Source organism: Carassius gibelio, chromosome B2 (genome assembly GCF_023724105.1).
Source record: "Carassius gibelio isolate Cgi1373 ecotype wild population from Czech Republic chromosome B2, carGib1.2-hapl.c, whole genome shotgun sequence".
NCBI classification, from domain to species: domain Eukaryota; kingdom Metazoa; phylum Chordata; class Actinopteri; order Cypriniformes; family Cyprinidae; genus Carassius; species Carassius gibelio.
Genome location: NC_068397.1, coordinates 17,304,009 through 17,324,978, shown reverse-complemented (window position 1 = coordinate 17,324,978; position 20,970 = coordinate 17,304,009). Strand labels below are relative to the sequence as shown.

The 20,970-nt window shown below is 37.0% G+C and overlaps 1 protein-coding gene across 2 annotated transcripts in view; it reads right to left on the bottom strand.

Annotated features, from left to right (window-relative positions):
- Positions 1-20,970, bottom strand: part of cdh7a (cadherin 7a) — a 56,337-nt gene that overhangs the window by 17,738 nt on the left and 17,629 nt on the right. For both annotated transcript variants that reach the window (XM_052549715.1, XM_052549716.1), the window contains exons 3-9: positions 14,470-14,764; positions 11,245-11,364; positions 10,142-10,309; positions 9,476-9,663; positions 6,797-7,050; positions 5,656-5,792; positions 562-683 (exon numbers count right to left, since the gene is read on the bottom strand). In XM_052549715.1, coding sequence (XP_052405675.1) covers positions 562-683; positions 5,656-5,792; positions 6,797-7,050; positions 9,476-9,663; positions 10,142-10,309; positions 11,245-11,364; positions 14,470-14,764 — 1,284 coding nt within the window. The remainder of the gene's footprint in view (positions 1-561; positions 684-5,655; positions 5,793-6,796; positions 7,051-9,475; positions 9,664-10,141; positions 10,310-11,244; positions 11,365-14,469; positions 14,765-20,970) is intronic.

Here is a 20,970-nt window from a genome sequence, read left to right as displayed (position 1 = left end):
TGCCTACAGAAGGACTTCACATTTGGCTACTTGACACAATGCCACGCTCCCCAACAAACCAATTTCATGCCACAGTCACCTCTGTCTCATTTGCATCAGAGTAAAGCTTTTTCTGCATGAGTGCACAATGTTTTGATCCTCTGATTAGAGTGATCTGCAGCAGAAAGCCACCAGAATCCTGTTGTTATCATTTTGTCCATCTGTGGCTCTTGCTGCTCTTTGCTGGCTATGGATCCAGGTCCAGAAACTTTCTAGTTGAGCTTCTGATGAAGGATAGCGAATGATATACATATAAACTAATGAAAAATAAATAAATACATTAAAAGACGCAGTGCTATAACCTTGGTTCCAATCAACAAGCTGCACACTGCAGTACATAATCTGAAAATGAAATCTATTCTCATTTATTTCGATGCTTCCAACAGTAATACTGCACAATTAATTTCATCCAGTTTCAGAAATGTTGTGACAATAATATTTGTGTATCTTTATTGGACTATACAGGTTTGAAATCACATTGATAAGAAAGCCTTTCTTATGAAGAATCAAGAGCCACAATACCTGTCCAGGTCCAACACTTTCACACAGGAAGGTCTCATACTCTATGGCAAAGACTGGTGCGTTGTCATTAATGTCCAGCACTGTGATCAGAGCCACTCCTTTCCCAACCTGCGCTGGATCCACTGAAAACACAGAGAAAAAAAATATGCATGCATGAACAGGCTGATAGATTAAAAAACATGAGGGCACAAACACATTTATTTCAATATGTTTTATTTATTTATGTGTTACATTATTTAATAGGTTGCATTTATTTAAATATGTGCCTTGCCATTGTTCCGGCCACTGTCGGTTTGCTCACTCTGGGCATTAAATCCTCATTTTCTGCAATTCTGAATTTAAATGATTTGTATTATGAAAAGATTTGAAATCACAAATAAAAACAAAACAAAAAAAATATCTGAATCAGTTAAAAATATTATTAAAATAATAATACATTTAAAACTAATAATATAAAATAACATTAGCATTATAATGAAGTACACTTATTATGTTTTTATATTTATAATAAAGGTAGAGAAGAAGCTTTTTGGTGGTGGGGTTGGGTGGGAGGTGGTTGTTTCTGATGCATGTCACAAAAGTAAGCTATAGTAAGTAGCCTTTTAGCTACACTTGCATTGAGACTGACAGGATCAGATGAACACGCTTCTCCTGATCTTTAGAGCTCAATTTAAATATTCCCATTGATGTTCTTACAAGTGATTGCAAATGTGTTTCTCCTACTGCCGTTGCCTAAACTTTGTTCACTTGACTCATTTTATCAATGGAAAAAAATCATTTATATCTGACAATGGTTCAGAAGCTAGAGTAACATTAACAATTTGACCCTTTATATGTATAAAAGGACAGAGCCGCAGTGAGGAGTAAATGTTAGAAATGAAAGTCATGACGATTGATGCAATACGAGAAACTGAAGTAGGAATTAGTTGCTGGGGTTCTTTTTGTGTTGCATGAGGACCATAAAACGACTCCCGGAAAATTACTGCTGCAATACACGCGATAGAGTTTTATGTGACTTTGAATCAAATTTGAGCTGTCAAAATAAACAGGCCGATTGCAGTATCATCCCATTTATCAGCAATCTGATCCAAAACAGCAGACGTAAGGGCCTTTCTTGTAAGTCCTCTTATCGTGACAGGCAAAAAAAAAATTGGGCCCCGCTTCCTTATTAATAGTCCTATAAAATATTACCACCCCAGCAAACAAAGATATTTCGCAATCAGTGAAAACCCTTGCAGTGTTTTCTATCGCATTAAGCACTTGCATTCAGTCAATAGAAATCAAATGTCTTAATTTGTTTGAGAATGGAGAAAGACCATTCCATAAATAGGCTCCAGCGTCATGGCCACATTACCACTTCGGGAGTGCATTATTTCTCTAATAATTTGAACAGCCTGGTGTCACAACCACACCTCAAGATATTATTCAGATGATTTATTTCAAGATAAACCTTCCATTGTAAATTCCAAAATGTCATTTTAGCTTTAGAACAGAGGTTTGGGCCATTGCTAAGCAGGCTTATGCAGTTATTAGAGAGAGAGAGAGAGAGAGAGAGAAAGAGAGAGAGAGAGATTAAGCGCATGTGAATATGTTCATCTGTGTGACTCTCAGCAGTTTTCAGCAGCAGAATTTACTAACAGCAAATTTTTACATTTAACTGTTTCAAGAACCTACTGAGAAATGTCATGTAGCTTTTCAGCTGCGAAAATATTTTACTGATAAATTAGTGGCACAGCGCTGCTGACAAGTTACTGTTCGCATCTCTGCATGTGTGCGCGAGTGCGTGTCTGAACTCTGTGTGTCTGTGAGAGAGACCAGGAAAAAGAAAGTGTAATTTTCATACATAAAAAGAGTAGAAAACATGAAAATAGTTTGTCATTTTTTTACCCTCTTGTTTATTATATTTATTTGCTGAATGTCTTCTGGTGTTTTTGTTCTTTTACTGCTGTATACAGCCCATAATATAACAAAAAATATGATATATCTCTGCATTGTGTTTTGGTCCCCCTGGACAAGCGAGCATAGGCCTGTCCCTAGAATGCCTATGTGTAAATCTGGCCCTGGACCCGGGTATTACGTAAGCATTTAAAACACACATCTGATTTGTGTTTCCATTCTACTTTTAGCAAATTAGGTGATATTTTCAACCACCAGGAATGCTGCACTTGGCAATCACCAAATTAACAGACTGCACAAGGGCGTGAGGTTATTTTTGTTGTGTAACCACGCAATGTAGATATTTCAAATGGTATTGGCGCTTAAGCACAAGCAAACAGCAAACACCTGTTGAGGGCATACTGTCTCTAGTCAACCAGAACAGACACAGCTGCTAGTATTCTTTGAGTAGAATGACTCCTGTTTGCTAGTACATTCAGTGCATGCTCACAATGCACTACAAAACCAATTAAGAGCATTTCAGTTGTGTGCTAATCGGCAAAATCGCTAAGAATTTTTGCAAGCTGTCCTGTCATTATGAGCTTTCCATAATTTTGGCAGCGGTGATTATATCGAGGGCATTGAGGAGGACAAAACGCAGTCATGGTCTTCGGCCAAATTAGGTGATGGAGTGCAAAAATAAATCTATTCTGCAGGTGTGAACATGCAGCGGCAGTGGGCTGGAAATATGCTGGCTCATTCAGAGTTGATTTCCATCGAAAACCCAGTGATTTATTGTATGTTCTACACTAGCATGACTGTTTACGTAGCTAGCAGAATTCAGCTTAACTGTCTAATCCAAACAGTGCTGTGGTTTAGAGAAAACACATATCCCAACAAAACCGCACTAGTAAATATATGACTCACGCCTCCCAGTATCTTCAGCTCAAGATAAATAGAGCCCATCTGCCTACATGCCATACACACCTGCAGGAAACCTGCTGAGTTGCAGGCGGGGAAAGAGAAACGGCGTGCGCTTTGAGCTAATTCATCTATTAATTTGACTTTTTAGAGGCTGAGGGATCTACCATGAATTAAACCCAGGCAGACTGGATGAGTATCGTAACTTGCTTTACAATGCTCTAAACAATAAAATGGGTGATAAGTTACCTCAGCGTCGATGGCACGGACAGTGGCTGTTAAGCACATTGTCGTGGCGGTGGCTATAATGTCACAACTGACGCCCCTGGGCACTGGCTCATAATTCGCCATGTTAAGTGCAGTCACAAATGTAATAGCGCCGCACTTTTTTGACCAATGAATTTCCTTGACTTTTCCCAGACCTTGCCAGTCGATTGTGATTACTAGATAAAAGACTGTTTTGAGAAATCATTTTAGAGAGATTACTGGGCTCATTCCAGGTACTAAGATTTGTCAGGAAGCAATGATATTAAATCTCTGGTCAAGGTAATGCAAGCTGTTTTTATAAATATAGTGCTATGATAAATCAAAAGTGCTACGATAAATCCAATCTTTAATAAACAGTTCAAGGTATAATTAATAATTAAGGCATATTAACATATACATTTTACATTTTATGCTGCTCTATATGAAATCACGCACCTGATGGAATTTACCGCTGATTAGAGAACAGGCTTTACTGACGAGATGCGCATTAACGATCGGCCGATCGTGATCGGTGCACCCCTAGTAAAAAATAGTGGGAATATGGACTATGATAAAAAAAAATAAAAATAAATAAAATGTTCAGCATTTAAAAAAAAATATGTATATATATGTGTGTGTGTGTGCGCGCAGATGCACCCCCTGATTAATTATTTCCTGAAAAAGAAAATCATAGTGCAGTATGCATTACAGATAAACAAAACATTGTAATGTAAGTTTTTTCAATATTGTCCAGCTCTAGGAACAATTAATGAGCCATGCTTCGGTAACATAGTCAATTCTCCAAACTGTGACCGTTTACAGTAACTAATATAGCAAATTGCATATTAATATAGATTAGGTGGGCACATTTATAGTAATTTCTCTTCTGCTTCTGAAGAGATCCTGGCACACATAGCAACTTTATTCTCAATGTGCCTTTCAAATATAGTTGCCCTTAGAATCTAAAATATCCATTTTCAGAAATTAAGATTTCCTCCTTTATGATTTTCAGGGCCATTAACCCCTTACCTTACATCGCCTAAAGACAAATGACTTTGAGGCTACCTTTTGGTATCTAGCAAGCCTCTGTCTTATTCTTACAGACAAATAAAAGAGGACATTTCAATCTTCTCTGCCAAAACCCATTTTAGAGACTGTGGATGCCTCTGACAATGACTGATTGTCTATGAGGGCGAACCTGCAAACTTTAGTTAAGTGTGTCCGCATTTATGGATATGGGTTTAAAATGTAACCACATGATGGATATTATTTCCCTCTATCACTCAAGTCAATATGGTTATGGCTGTCTGTGGAAAGACTGCAGGGGATGGAGAGAACATGCACTTGAGTGAAGGTCACGGTGAAAATCAGCATCAAAAGTTGGACAGGAGAGGAAGCTGCAGTTCTGGCCATCGGCTACAATCAGGACAAGACTCGATCAAGCTACACGGATTCTGGAGATGCCAGTGGACAGCGGTCACCTTAGCTGCGCAGCATCTGTTCACAGCCTGGCCAGAGCACTTGCGTGGATTGAACGCTTATGCTATATGTGCCGTGCGGAAAGATCACACGCGACATAAATGAGGGACACGGTTTGAAATATTGATCACCCAGAGCAGCACTAACTATTAGCCCCAGCAGCCTTGGGATAATGATATTCATTGTGAAATTAAAGACTCAAATTTGATGAAAGATTTCATCCTAATACAATCTGATATTGCAAAAGCTGCTCAAAACTTCTCCATACAAACCAGGAGTAAAGGTATCTTTCAATAAAAGAACCCTCTGAATGGCTCACTTATGAAGGACAAATCAAGCAGTAGCAGTTTCTGTAACTGACAGACCTTGTTTGACAATAAATAAAGAACACCACAGCACATCTACTGTATATAAATCAGACCTCTTTCACATATCGTATTTTGTGTTTAATTTTTTTTGTTTCCGCCAAGAAACGTAATTATTTTCAGTGTAACTTTCACAAATGTTCAGAAGACCTTCAAACCATAACAGCAACCATATAAACCAGTTCAACAATAATTTGAGGTCACTCACAGCTTTTAATAGCCAGGATGGTGATGTTGTGCACAGCATTGGCTTCTCTGTCTAAAGGCTTAGCCGTGCTGATGACTCCTGTTGTTGCCTCGATGTTGAAAAATCGCTCCAAATCTGTGTTTCTGTCTATTGAATACCTGGGGAAAAAAAGTTTAAATGAATTTCAAGCTTTGACTTTTAAATGAATTCTATTGATATGACCTGAAGTCACATCCCCAACAGCGATCATTATTTTCAGTGGCTCTTAGGCACAGAACAACTTAATTATGAGCATTTGTCTTTCCCACAACTCATTTACAATCAACATTTGCATCCACTCATAAACAAATAAAATAATTTAATGCAATAATAATAGCACTAATGACTTGCATATGTATCATCTTTGGCCTGTTTTACATTAACATGCATTTATGTGGTTGGTTTGAAATGAGATAGCACTTGACCCTATTAAATGTGTAATGTAATGTGTAAGTATACTCAAGACACACTGTGACACATTTTCTTTATGCATCTATGTGAAAAATATTATGGCCACTACAATTCAAAAGTATGTGATCAGTAAGGTATATTTTTTTCTAACATTGATTATAATAAGATTATTTTTTCTTGAGCAGCAAATCAGCATATTAGAATAATTTCTGTAGGATCATATGACACTGAAGACTGAAGTAATGGCTCCTGAAAATTCAGCTTTGCTATTACATTACATTACATTACTTTTTTAAAATAATGATTAAAACAGAAAACAGTTACTTGAAATTGTAACAATATATCACAATATTCCCAGTTTTATTGTATTTTTTTATCAAAGTGCAGTGTTGGAGAACAAATCAGTCCAAAACGTATAATCTTACCAACCCCCCAAACCTTTAAACAGTAGAATATGTGAGTTTTTGCAAGCCATTTTCCACAGATAACTGTGATCAGATTTCTATCCGTAGACATTTTAGACTGCAAGGGGAGAATGCAATTCAGTTAAAGTCAGACTAGATATTATCTCGACACCAGAATCGGGTATTATTTTTTATTAAGGTTTTAAAGCTTTAATTAAAAATGATGTAGTCTTTCTCGAGATTTAATCTTGCCTTCATAAAACCAGTATCATTGTGGTTTAAAGTCATTCCACGAGGCCATGTCCTACCTAATGGGACTATTGGTGGAGTCTGGGTCCAGAGCAGAGACGGTTCCTATGATGGTTCCCACTTTAGCAGCTTCAGAGACCACCATTTTGCTGAGCGGAGAGGAGAAGATAGGAGGCTCATCTACATTCTCCACAGTCAGCCTCACCATCGCTGTATCACTGAAAGGTCCTTGAGACAAGAACCGTGGGTCTATGTTCCTGTTGGATGCCTCAATTTTCAGAGTGTAGCTTGACTTTGTTTCAAAGTCAAGATTCTGAGGTAAAGAACACAAAAGGAGGGAGGGAGAGCAGAGGAAAAAGTTTAGAAATATAGTTCTGAAATTATAAACAAGGGCAGAGAACATGTGGTAAACATCCAGGCAAGTCATAAACAGAGTTCACATTTGAAATCTAGCTGTGATGTGTGTATGTATATAATGCGTCCAAGAACCCTTGATCCACTCCTTTTAGCTATCATATTTCATTTAAGTATTGTTATCGATTGACAGGACAGAAAAGAACAGTGTCAAAGCAGTACATTGATTTTAAGACAGAGATACATGATGCCGAAAATGTCTTGTGGAATACTTTCTCATATAGTCATTTATCACTCCTGTCTGCCGTAATATGCAGCACATTGAAAACTACCTTCCGAGCCTCCTTCATATCACTGACAAAACATAACTTCCCTGAGGGTACAACAAAGCCAAATCCAGTACTTGCGAATGTTTAGCTACACTTTTAAAATGAGAAGTCAGAGTCAGTTTATTGTCAGTTCTATACTACATAGTTTCCCTGGAAACCACAGTTCAAATATAAAATACCGCACTTTATATACAATATACAAAGTTTTCAAAAAGATTATCTTCGTATTCATGCTCATTGCATACTTTTCTGATAAAGGTTTTTTACAAATATTTCAATGTAATTTCTCTATGTAAATGTCAAGTGGTGTAACAAAGTAAAAGTAATAAAATACTTTCAATATAGCTTGAATACACTTGAGTGCACAAATCTGGTCCAGAAAAAAAAGATTGTTTTCAAGATATAAAAAATATTTAAAGTTTTTAAATTTGGGGATTTTGGAGTTTATTAATATTTTATTAAATAGTAATATTCTGAAACAGAACTGATGCATACTAATGCATATTTTTAAAGAAACAGTAATAAATGAATTTGCCAAACTCCAATGTTTTTCCCCCAAGCATTACAGCCTTGGAGAGGCCACCCACCAAAATGTATTCTTATTCAGAAATTTAAAAAAAGAATTATAATAAAGATAGCTGTGAATCATCTTGATTTGGGAACAAAATAATAGTGTCACATTACTGACACATATAAAAACATATACATACATATGCTAGAATCAAAACACATTAAACTATAATATATATATATATATATATATATATATATATATATATATATATATATATATATATATATATATATATATATATATATATATATATATATATATATATATATATACGCCTGCAACAAATTCCTCTGTATTATTATTTTTTATATCTATTAATTATGATGCATAAGCATGGGGTGGGAGTAAGGTGGGTCAAAGCAGTTGAGGAGCATGATAGCCTGTGGGAAGAAACTGTTCTAGGGTCCAGTAGTTCAGGAGTGTATATGCTCCTGAGGCTTCTCCCAGAAGGATTAAAGGAATAAAGAGCTGAAGGCCAAAGTATTGTCCTTCATTTTGTTACTACCCTTCTTTAGACACTGCTTCAGGGGAAATAACATGCTGAGCAGTCTGCACTGTAGGGGCTTCCAGTGAGAGGAAGAGCAGTTTCCAAACACTGTTGATTTCCTGAAGTCAACAATTATCTCTTTTGTCTTGTTGACATTAAGAGATGGTTGTTGACTCCTCAACATTTTTCTAGATCTCTCATCTCCTCTCTGCATGCTATCTCATCATTGTTATTGATGAGCCCTTGCACTGCGATGTCATCTCTAAAGTTGATGATATGGTTGTTGGGGTTGCTGACAACCAGGCTGAGAGTCAACAGTGAGAACAATAAAGGGCTGAGGACACAGCCCTGGGGGACACCGGCAGTCAAGGTGACAATTTTGGAGGTCTGGTCATGGATCCTGGCTGCCCAAGGTCTGTTTGTCAGGAAATCTGACAAACAGCTATGAATTTCATTTTTGAAGAAAAAAAAATGCTATGCAATATGTGTTATCATAAAAAACAAAACAAAAAAAAACAATCAAGTCAATAAATAATGAATTGTAAGATAAGTGTTATTCATACTGGACAGTTTTGCCTTTAAGCAAAATGTCAGGAGTCAAGAGTAGGTGGGCTGGAGATCTTGGGTCATGACCAACCGCTAACATCATTACCATGTGTGTAAAACAAACAGGATGATAGCCATTAATGCATGCTACTGTTGAGTTCTTCAGCATTCTTTCGCCAGACAGGCACAGAGTAAATTACTTTGACAGAAACACAAAGGGCTTTTATATTAGAAATGATCCCAGCGGTTTTTAGTGTCTTCTATACACATAGCCTGAGATTAACCTCTGATAACATCTAAAGATACATACTTTTTACATCTAGCACATTTTCTTTACAAGGGGCACCCCCTTTACAGGCATGAAAAATGTATTGCCTTCAATTATTTCCTGTCATAGCAATGGAGACGCAAGTACATACGTATAAGGTTTGGACTGTCTCTGGCCTACCTTCTGTAGAGTTATGACTCCTTCCTGGGTATCTTTGTCTGACGCGACCCTGAACATCCCAAGGCCATCGCCCTCTATAATTCTGTAGTCCATCTCAGCATTTGGTCCAATGTCAGAATCCAAGGCTTTTATCTTGGCCACCACCGATGCCACAGGCAGGGATTCAGGCACAGCAAACTGATAGGATTCTGCAAAAGAGGCCCGGCAAACACACACACGCAGAGGTTATTGATGATGCTATTTCTCTTTTTTCCTTCCTTATCGCCTAGCTGTTAGGGCCAGGTCTGAACTAATAATGTATCTCTCTGCTCCGTAGCAGGTAAGACACTCTCTAGATATAGCAAGCACGAGGACAGACTAAGCTCTACACAATCCCGGACACATACTGATGCCGATGATGGTATCGTGCAGCTAAAAATAGGGACAGAAATAACTGACAATGATCTAAAAGTCCTCTATTATTAAATAAGATTGTTCCATTCTATTCAAAAGATCATCTACCTGATAATTACACAGCAACTACAATGAGCGTTTGATCCCTATAATACAAGATCAGCCTGAGCCATTAAAAATCTCAGATTGCTTGCATGCAAATTAAATGGGAAAGCAGTATGCATTAATGATGGATCTTCTAGGTTTGTTTTAAAACCAGTGGAAGAATCATACTCCGTGAAAAACGGGGTGGGTTGTCGTTAACATCTGTCAGCGTAACCGTCACCGACGTTGTGCCTGAGAGTCCTCCCATCTGACCAACCATGTCTTTGGCCTGGATTACCAACAGATATTGGTCCCGTGCTTCTCGATCCATGTTGGGCAGAGCCGTCCTCACAATGCCTGCACAGAAACATTTTTATTGTTTTCCTAAACGTCCCGTTGATTAAAATGTAAGAAACATTGGCGGTTGTTGGTGCATGAGATGTACTGTGTAATGATAACATCCTCCTGGCCTGTAAAAGCTGTGAAAAAGCATCTAGATTACAAAATGGATCACTAACCCTCTGTATTATAGGAAGATTGAGTGTGCATCAATTAAAATAGGATTACCATTTAATAATCTAAATAGCAAAGACCTTTTCCATATTTGTAGGCCATATCATAATGGATCTCTCATCGATGAGTCAAATTCACTGAAGCCAGTACAGGACTGTAAATCAATTTCCTCTCCAAATCATTGTTAGGTTTGGAATTATCATTGCTTGGCACATCCGAAGGTGATTAAATAGTACATACTTCCTTTTGAACACAGGAAGCTATGATAAAACCTAATCAATAAGCACTGCTATTTGCTATATCTGGCTTCATTTTCCTCCACATGTTGTGGTGGCATCTCTAAAATTAGCCACACTTTAAAAGAAAAAGGAGAAAAAGTTTAATCAAGGTTTGTAATTTACCATGTTGATTGAGTCCATATGTGGAAATGACCTCAGTTACAGCTAGAGTGCTGATTACATTAAGGATTTCATTCCCTGTAATCAGGTGGTAATGTGCGCCAGTAACTTCATCACAAGTCCCATCAACTTTTTCTGTCTTTAAGTGAGTCAATCAAAATAGCGGTCTCTTGACGTTTGCATGTTTCCATTACAGGAATTTGTGGTTACCGCTTTGAAAAACAGAAAGCGTGTGGTGCTTTTCTTTTTTTTAGAAATGAATCTGAATTAGATATTGTACAGTTTACCTAAAGAGCTCGACTCAAAATCTTGCTGCTGGAAAAGATTTTAGTGCTTAAATATTTTGCTGCAATGGAATAAGAATGTGTAATTTGTGCGTACCTGTCTTTGGTTCCACTGAGAAGTAGGGTTGTCCTTCAAGGATGCTGTACACGACTCTTGCACTGTTTCCATATGTGGGGTCATCTGCGTCAGTCGCCTTAACCTCAACTACAGATGTGCCTGGAACGAATTATCCACGCAATTTGGTCAAATGGTACCAGACATGCACTGGCATTAAGCCTCACTTGATTAGAGGACTGAAATCTGATGTAGCCTATCATGAAAACAGGCTCAAGTAAACCAATAAAGAAATATTAGGATGCACATAAGCAGATGTCTATTGTTCTGTTCCAGCAGATTTTAAGAAGTCTCTCCAAGGCTGTATTTATGTGATCAAAACGATGGTAAAAACAACAATAAAGAAATATTATTACAACTTTAGATAAATGTTTTCCATTTTAATATAGTATACACAATGTAATTAATTCCTGTGATATGCATTAAAAGAGGCTTTTCTTGTCTCCCTGAACAATCTGACACGCTGTCAGTCACAGAAACGAGGCATCTGCTGATGATGGCTAGCATACATGAAGTTCATTAGAGCATTTTGTAAGTAATTACATTGAATAAAAGAGCCACAGTGGCTTCCCTAGTGACAACAACTTTAATTTTCATTGTGCGTCAATTTCCCCAGAAAATACGATTATGCTCTCTTGAACACATTGGATGGAAACGCTTCTTTTTCACATCTTTTGCATAAATAATGAACAACATTACTCAGATAGAAACATTTGTAGTGTTGGCTTCTGCAGTATCATGTGCCTTTCACAGAGTACAGAGCTGGTGTTGCCTCAGTTCTCATTAAGCCATGCATCCTTGCAAAAAGCTCAGAAGGACAAAACAAATCTAATCATGAGCCAAACAACAACAACAAAAAAGCCAAAGCTGAATGTTCATTAGCCATTACTCAGACTTCAGAAAATGTCTTATTATTATCACAGTTGAAATCAGTTGTGCTGCTTGATATTTTTGTGGAAAGGTTATAGATTCTTTGAAGAATACAAAGAAGAGAATTTTGTATTTATTTCTTTTTTGGTAAAAATAAAAAAAAGAGAAAGCCTTGTAAATGTCAGTTTTAATGCATCATAGCTAAGTGTAAATAAGAATTTCTATAAAAACTTAAAAGGTAGTGTAGATTCTATACTTTATCATTTAATCTGTAGAACTGGAGCACAAAGGGAAGTTTAGCTCTGCTTTACTGGCTTACTGATATTTCCCCCAGATTTGATTTAACTGTAAAATGGCTAATGGAAAGTGCCAGGCCTTCATTTGAGTGCAATTTACAGACCGGTCCAGACTGCGGTGTTGCTCAGAAACGCAGATTATCCTTAAATGTGTTTGCTTGTAAAAAAGTAAAGGAGACATTTAGGGACAGGCCCAGATGTTGTCATATTGGTAACCTGAGCATCTGGAGGCACAGCTGAATGTACAAAAATGCAGCACCATGGCAACACCTCACCACAGGGACCGAGGCCAAATTAGTGTTACTTTTTATCTGATGGCGCAATGTGATTACATCTCTAATAGGTAACCTTGTACCTCTGCAGAATCATTTCAGACTCTTTAGATTCAATAGGCGGGTACTTTTATAGCCAGTTAAGGACACCGGCATATGGTCAGCCCTTAAATACACATCATAGCGAAACCGCAGTGTGTGAAAATGATTGGATGGGAGTATAAGGCATATGTTGTGAATTTCCATTGCAGCCTCATGCTGACGTCTGGCTTGAGGGAGAGGTGTCTGGGTTAGGTTGTGGTCCTCAGACTTGCAAACAATCTCCTGTTTCTTAATTACCAAATTAAATTAATCATTTTCTCGTTAATCAAATTCATTCATCACCGGTTGACTGCTAATGAATTTAAATGGATCTATAAAGCAGTCATTGAGGACAAGGGTCGCTCGCATTCACAGAGGCTAATGGCTTTGTTCACGCCGTCGGACAGACAGTGGCAGCCAGCATGTTAATTGCTCTTATAAAAAAGCATGTCAATGCTTGTGTGATTGTCAGCTACTACGCTCTGTGTGGTCGAACTAACAAACAAGTGGCTCGTACCGAGGGCATTCATTATGTATATCACTGTTCTTAGGTGACCAACAGCAACCCCTCAATATCTAATCAAATACGTGACACAATTACCAATAATCACCATGAAATTGAATATCAAAATATCTGTTATGGATGCACCAATATTTACCCTGGCTAATATGATAAACTGATATTTGTTTAATCTCTTAAACTAATTATTGATAAATGTTATAATATCTTTTTTTAAAATAAAACATAAAAAAAGGTTATTCATTTTGAGATTTGCTAAGGATAAAATTAACAGCTATTGTTATTAAGGCAAGACACCCCAGGTGAATATAGTCTTTTTTTTTTTACTAATAGGTATCGCCTTCCTCAGCTTTACATGATTGATTATATTAAAACCTGCAAAATAATTTTTGTATTGCAATTTTTCTGAAATTGAATGTTTAAAAGTGCAAAGGAGGCATTATCTAATTAATTAAGAACTAATTTGAATATATTCCCTAAACAGAAATCTCAACACTTGATAAAGACAAAATTCTTGCTTTCATTTTGTTGACATATTCGAGTCAAAGGATTTTGGATATCTCTTTTTATCACTCCATAAATCAGAAAATACTGTCAACAGCTATAAAAAAAGGAATAAACTAATAAAATATTGTATAAAACCAGGCAAATCATATATGAACAACCCCCTCTGTCAAAACCTTTAGAGTACAGATATAAAATTGTAAAGTATGGTGTATGTAAGCGCTGCTCAGTGCTAATTATTACTAATTATTTACACTACACTACACTACACTACATTACACTAATTATTTATTTTAATTTAAATCTGCAGCCATAAATAGACAACGTGCAATCAAATAAACACTTAAAAGTGTATTCTCAATGTTTTCTTTCTGCTACAACATATTATGACAAGCTAAAATCTCAAAATTTACAAGAGAATATATATATATTTTTTTGCCTGTAGGCGTTTTGCCTTAAATTTATATTATTATTACATTTTATGTTTAGATTACCTTTGCCATCATCTAACGCTCACTTGAAGAAAATGAGCAAGCACAATTGAATGTCCAAAATATACCAATACTAATAAATCATTTACAAAATCTGCAGATATACAGTATTGTGTATTCCTAAAATTCCTCTTTGATGATTTGTTTTGTATAAACAAATCGAAGGCACTTACCAACAGGAGACATTTCAGGTACTTGAGCATTGTAAGGGCCATCCAGGAACTTGGGCTCATTGTCATTGATATCTTGCACTTTGATAACGAATTCTGACTCTGGTTCTACTGGCAGGTTGGTGGCCCGGTCTCTGGCCTGAGCTCGCAGTGTGTAGTAGGCCTGTTCCTCCCGGTCCAGACGCTTTGTGGCATGTATGTCGCCTGTGTTCTCATCAATGGTGAAAATAGATGTTGCACCTTCGCCGTTGAGCACGTATTTTACATTGCCCTCACCTTTGTCCACATCGGAATGAAGCTACGGGGAAAGAAGAAATGAGAAAACAGTCATTCATTTCTATCCTTATTGTAACAGTTGTCGAGTTAGCATAGTAATGAGATGAGATGTACTCACGAGAAAGTACTTCTGCAGTGTTTTAAATAATAAATGGGGATAAACCATCTCCAGCAGATTTGTGAAAGTCAGCAAAAAGGGAATGGACTGAACAAATGTCAAAACTCACAAGTTATTCTTCCTTTTCTCAGAAATCTCACTTTCAGTCGTTCTTTCCTGTTTAGTCAGATTTGCGAGTATACAGTTGTTTTGTGAGAAACCTGAGAATTTTACATGGTTTGTTGTTTTATATTAACCAGTATGCTCAAATAGTGCCAAAAATGCACATTTGTAATAAACCATAAAAACTGGCCAATTTAATTCATAGTTCAGATATTCTTATCATGAGCCCTTTTCTCTTGCCGTTACCATTTTAGGGCAACTGACTTGGTATTTCCATCACCAGTGGTGAGTGATTTTATTTACTTGTTTATTTCTTGAAAGACTTTATTTCCTTCTCTGGGGGATTATAAGCCAAGTCCTTAGCTCCCTTTCCTCCCTTTGCTTTTCTTTCCTTTATATAAATAAAAAAAAAATGTTTTCTTCAAATCCACATTTCTCAGGAGACTGTCTTTCACTGTGGAACAATACTTTCATGTGCAGGATCTAGCCAGTATGAAAAGACAACTTGTTTGCTTCATTTAAGCAGTCCTGTTTTATTATAAGTCTTTATGATGCTGTTTTTATCAGACATACTCTGTATTAGCTGTATTACTTTCATGGGACAAAGTGAACCCACGACTGAATTTGGGAAAATGGCAAGCAGTGTCCTGTGGTGTGACATGCTATAATTTATCTAAAACCATTTTAAATAGCATTATTCTAATGATTGTATATTACACATGCAGTTTATGACCACATTCTCTATATGGAATTGCATTTTTAATTCATTTGTCACACCACAGGACTGCAAAAAATAAAAATAAAAAGCTCTCATCTAGTCACATCTGGTTTAGGTTGCCGTTTACTTGCCAATAAAATAGCGCTGCTCCACATATAATGTCAGTTAATCAAAAATTACAATGGTTTCAGTGCAGGAACCGAGTGTGCTAATGACTTTTGAGACTAATTAATCAAAGTGAATGTGTGTTTGGATGTCAGTGCTGGCAATTCTCCAAGGCCAGCTCCGGTCTGATGACTGTTGTGTGGCTCGGCTCTGCATTTATTTTTTCAAATGTTTTTTTTCTGACCATAATTCACCATGATGATGACTGCAGATCATTAGATTCTGTGTGCTCAGCTATAGCACACCGGCTCGCAAGCTCATCTAAAATGATTACGATATATATATATATATAATTTTTTTTTTTTCATCTGAATGAAGCTGTCAAACGTATTACCATCGTATTACAATTCTCAAAAGTTCAAAAAGTTTTCACATTAACAACATTTATAATGTTACAAAAGATGCCCTTTTTTAACAAGTGCCATTCTGTTGAGTTTTTTATTCATCAATGAATCCTGGGAGAAAAAATTACCAGTTTCCTTCACGATATTAATAATAAGAAGAAATGTTTCTAGCTGACTAGAGTAATGAATCCTGAAAGTTTAGCTTTGCCATCAAAGGAATAAATTACATTTTAAAAGTTATAGATATTAGAGAACAGCTATTTTAAATAGTAATATCATTTCATAAAATTATAGTACTCTTTAGCTGTATTTTTTTTATCAAGTAAATACACCTTTTGTAAGCATAAGAGCATAAGAAAATGAGAAAGGATCAGTGTACAATGCCAAGGTACTCCTACAAGTTCACAAAATTGACTTTCAAACACATATACAAACTTTGAAATTCTGAAGCACTTTCCTATGCAGGAATGCAACTCTGAGGTTATCTCTATACTTAGTCGTCTACATCTTGGCCTTTGGCTCTTTTCAGCACAGAGAAAGAGATAAAAACTAAATAAGAAGTGGAGAGAAGGAGAGATGAAAAGGTGCACGTTAATGGGCTGCTGAAAACAAGAATAACAGGCTAAAACCTGAGCGAGAGGAAGGAGGAACCGAGCCTTAGGAGGAAACTGCTGGAGGAAGCCAGTTAGGACCGTGAAGTCTCAGGATGGGCGCTCTCCTTTTCTCTCTCAGCCTTTAGTTAGACCTGCCGGCAATTTTGCCGCCCCTAACAAAGTCATGCTATGTCTAAGTGTGTAAATTAGCACTGTGGGTTGTTGTTGATGGCTATGATAGCACAGCGTAACGTTTCCTTCATCTGGACCGGCACCAGTCTCACGCTGCCAACGCATTCCACCACAATAAAGAAGATAAATGAAGACTGTCATTACATCCCTGTCATCTGTCTCTGGCAAACCAGTGAGCCCAATTACGTTGTGAGATTACAAACGCTGCCTGTTTTACACACAGCTAATTTATGTTCATCTGCCTCCTTCTTGGATCCTGCAGGGGTGCCCTTAAATGACGCGCCGTCTCTTTCCCGCTCTCACTCCCTCCAAATACGGAAAGATTATGGATGTGGCAAACGCAGAAGTGTCTTGCCTGCCAGCGCACATCAATTACTTTCCTCACAATCCCACCTAATGAGTGACTTTCAAACTGAAACGAACTTCGTAATAAATAACACAACCGATATGAGCGCCGTTGCTGGAGTGATCGGCACTGGCGAGGCGTTCTCTCTGATTTACTGTAATTTCTCCATAGCGATTCAGAAGCTGTGACTAAAATTGCAGAGCAAGATATATTACAGATGGTGCCTCCCTTAATTAAATGCATCTACTCAATCAAAGCAATGAACATGCCTCTTGTCTGTGAATTAAGCACTGCAAAATAAGCCGCATCATATAGCTGTGCAGATATTATACGTTTTATATATACAAATACAAATATATAATACAAAATGTGAAGCAGCAACTTTTAATTTCACACTGATAATAAATGTTTCTTAAGCACAAAATCCTCATCATGATTTGATTTGACATCAGAATGATTTCTGAATGTTCATGTGACACTGAAAACTGTTGTTGTTTCTAATAATATAAATTAAAAAAAATACTGTACTTTTGATTAAATAAACGCAGCCTTGTTGAGAATGAGAGGCTTCTTTTAAAACATTTTTTTTTTTTAAATCTTATCAACCTCAAACTTTTCTGTGGTATCATATATAAGCAGTATGAACTGTATGGAGACTAATGCACATTTACTATATTTTACCATGCCATGTTGCAGACTTGTACTAAAAATTGAGAAAGAAAATATACTGTATTTTGCAAACATCGTTTTTAACTGTATTAAGGCTACCAGTGCTCACAAAACAGCAATGCTTACTTAGGCCTATCATTAGCATATTTTCAGACAATAGCTTTTTACTATACAGATAGATAGATAGATAGATAGATAGATAGATAGATAGATAGATAGATAGATAGATAGATAGATAGATAGATAGATAGATAGATAGATAGATAGATAGATAGATAGATAGATAGATAGATAATTTGTCTACATTCTACAGTCTTTATAAAAACACCACAGTCAGATATTATGCAAGACCTGTGGTAAATTATCATAAAATAACTCTGAATGGCAACAGTAGGCCTACTTCATGTTCATGTTTCTAGTCATATTAGCTTCAAGTAGCAGATCAAACAACCTTCATACTTTCTGTCATTTCCTGGAGGAGAGGGTAACCTATTTTTGCAGTGATAGCATGATTAGCATTGCTCTTTGAGGATGACTGCGCTCTGTTGCAGGCTGACGAGCAGGGGAAACTCCCACCACATCAAGGTTAGCACAGTGACTCAGCATCTTGTTTGTTTAAGAATCATCTACGAGTTTTCCATATGGCTGCTGGTTAGCACTATTGCAATTAGCTTTCGTGCTTCATTAGCATCACCATTCTAAAGCTAAGGGATTTAGGCCTAACTGATTGGATGCATTAAAATGTCATTATATGTTTTGTATCATAACATTTTGTTGGGAAAGATTAAAAATACATTTTTGTTTTTTACATCTGATGCCAGTCTGATATTATTTCCATGTAGTCTATGAATGAGAAAAGATCATACTGAAAATTGTCAACAAGAGTACCACCATGAGTGCTAGGCAAAGCTGTAGCTAGGTAATGTCTCAGAAATGAACTATTCATATGTTCATCACCTTGTATTTACCCCTAAAACTTTAAGTGCAAAAAACAGCACTTGCATTTGTCTGCCATAAATGCATTGCAAGACACGCAAAGGAAGTGAGTTATCTTGAGACGATCAGAAATGGGAGATGTGTTATACTACAATTAGCATTTAACAGGTATGTGCAAATTATACATTAACAGGGCTCCATACTGCGACTAAATGGTTTGCTTTTTGCGACTTTTTCCTGCAAGTTTTGTTAGAGCTTACAAGTTGCCTTGCTTTCTTAGATTATTCACTGCTATTTGTGTTGTGTGTGAGAAAAATCTAATGACACACACTTCAAAAACAGAAAGAAACAGCACTACCTTTCTGAGCTGTTTATAAGTTTGGGCTAACATGCAGTGCAAGCTTAGGGCAAGTGTATTATTTTCAGATCGACCTCATGACATCACTGTTCAACTGTGCTGCGATTTACTGCATTAACACTAACTATAACCATGGTACTTTTGCGGGGGTGGGATTGTATATTTATAATTAATGTTGTTTTATTATTGAGATATATTATTCATATATATATTGTATTAAATGTGTAACATAAGAAAGGGAATATAATATATATATATATTATTCTACAATATAGACTATAAGTAAATTTACCTTGTGTAATGAATGTTTCATTGTCACATTACTAACAACATATGCAATTTTAATAGTATCTGCACTTGGAATGAAATATTGCACTTGGAATGAAATATAATGAACTATGGAGTAAAATATTAACATTGCGAGTATGATTTGTTTTTGTCCCTACCCCTCTACAAAATCGAACAATCAAAAAAAAAATAATTATAATAAAAAATTAACTGGGACATAAGAACATAATATTCACACCAACCAACTAAACTAAACTTTGATTTGTGTTCACACTAAAAGCTCTTAACACAGACCTCTAGCATAAAGGACGGAAGTGAGGCATGTTACAAGTTTGTCAGCTGTCATTAATAGCTGTGTAAGCACATAAGCATAGACCCGCATGGTCTCATTAAAACAACAATTGCCTTAGAGATACCCTTGGCTCACCATTTAAAGGTGAAAGAAACCCAGCTTGGCATTCTGTAGCCGTTCGTACGTCAATGCTTTTTGTTTGTGACTTCTAACGGCTAAAGACAGAGCCGGGACGCCCATTGTCTTCCCTGTTCCAGGCTCAAGTGATGAAAAGCTTTCCAATGTCATTTTCCTTTGCATTTAAAACCATCTTACCACCCCGGGTAATCAAGAGCCAGGCTAAAATCCGCTCTATAATAAAGGCAAACGACTGAATCTGTGAGGAAAGGTAGTCATTTGTACTTGATAGCTTTTTACATACTGGATCTATTTGCCAGTGCCTTTCAATATGCTCTTGTGGTGTGGGATTCTTCCTCCCGTTGTAATATTTCACCTGAATCAACACCTGCAGAGTGCTATATAAATGCAAATGGTATTTCATTGTGTTGCCGAGCTGCTCTTCACCGAGGAAGTGTGAGCCACATCTTGGCCTTATTGTGGAGGATTCCTTATTCCCTGTCATTAGATTCAGTGGTGTCAGCTCATATCACTCTCCAAATGAGAAAGACTCAGCCAGATTCTATTAAAAAGCATCTCTGTGACTAGACACCCTCTATGCCCTCAGCCTTAATTGTCTGAAAAGACATGATTCACTTTCTTCACCATCTCCATTTGTGGGCGTTCAGGTGCAAACCCGCACTCAGCAGCGTATATTCACGCACACGCACTTGCAAGGTTGGCACCGGAGCCCAGGCCGTGACTGCCAACGCAATGACTTTCATCTGCACTGATGACAAATGGCCATGGCATGGACAAGTATGGACTGGAAGCAGATGAAAAGCAGCCCATCTTCTCCAGCGCTGCATTTAATTAGCCAGCATATGTTAGAAATCACTCCAAAGAGGATTTGGGGAACGCTTGTTGATCCGCAACATGAAAAGAGCTCTTTCTCTTCTGTTTCATTTTGTTTAATTCAGTTTGCGCAAATCATTGATGTGGTGGGAGGGC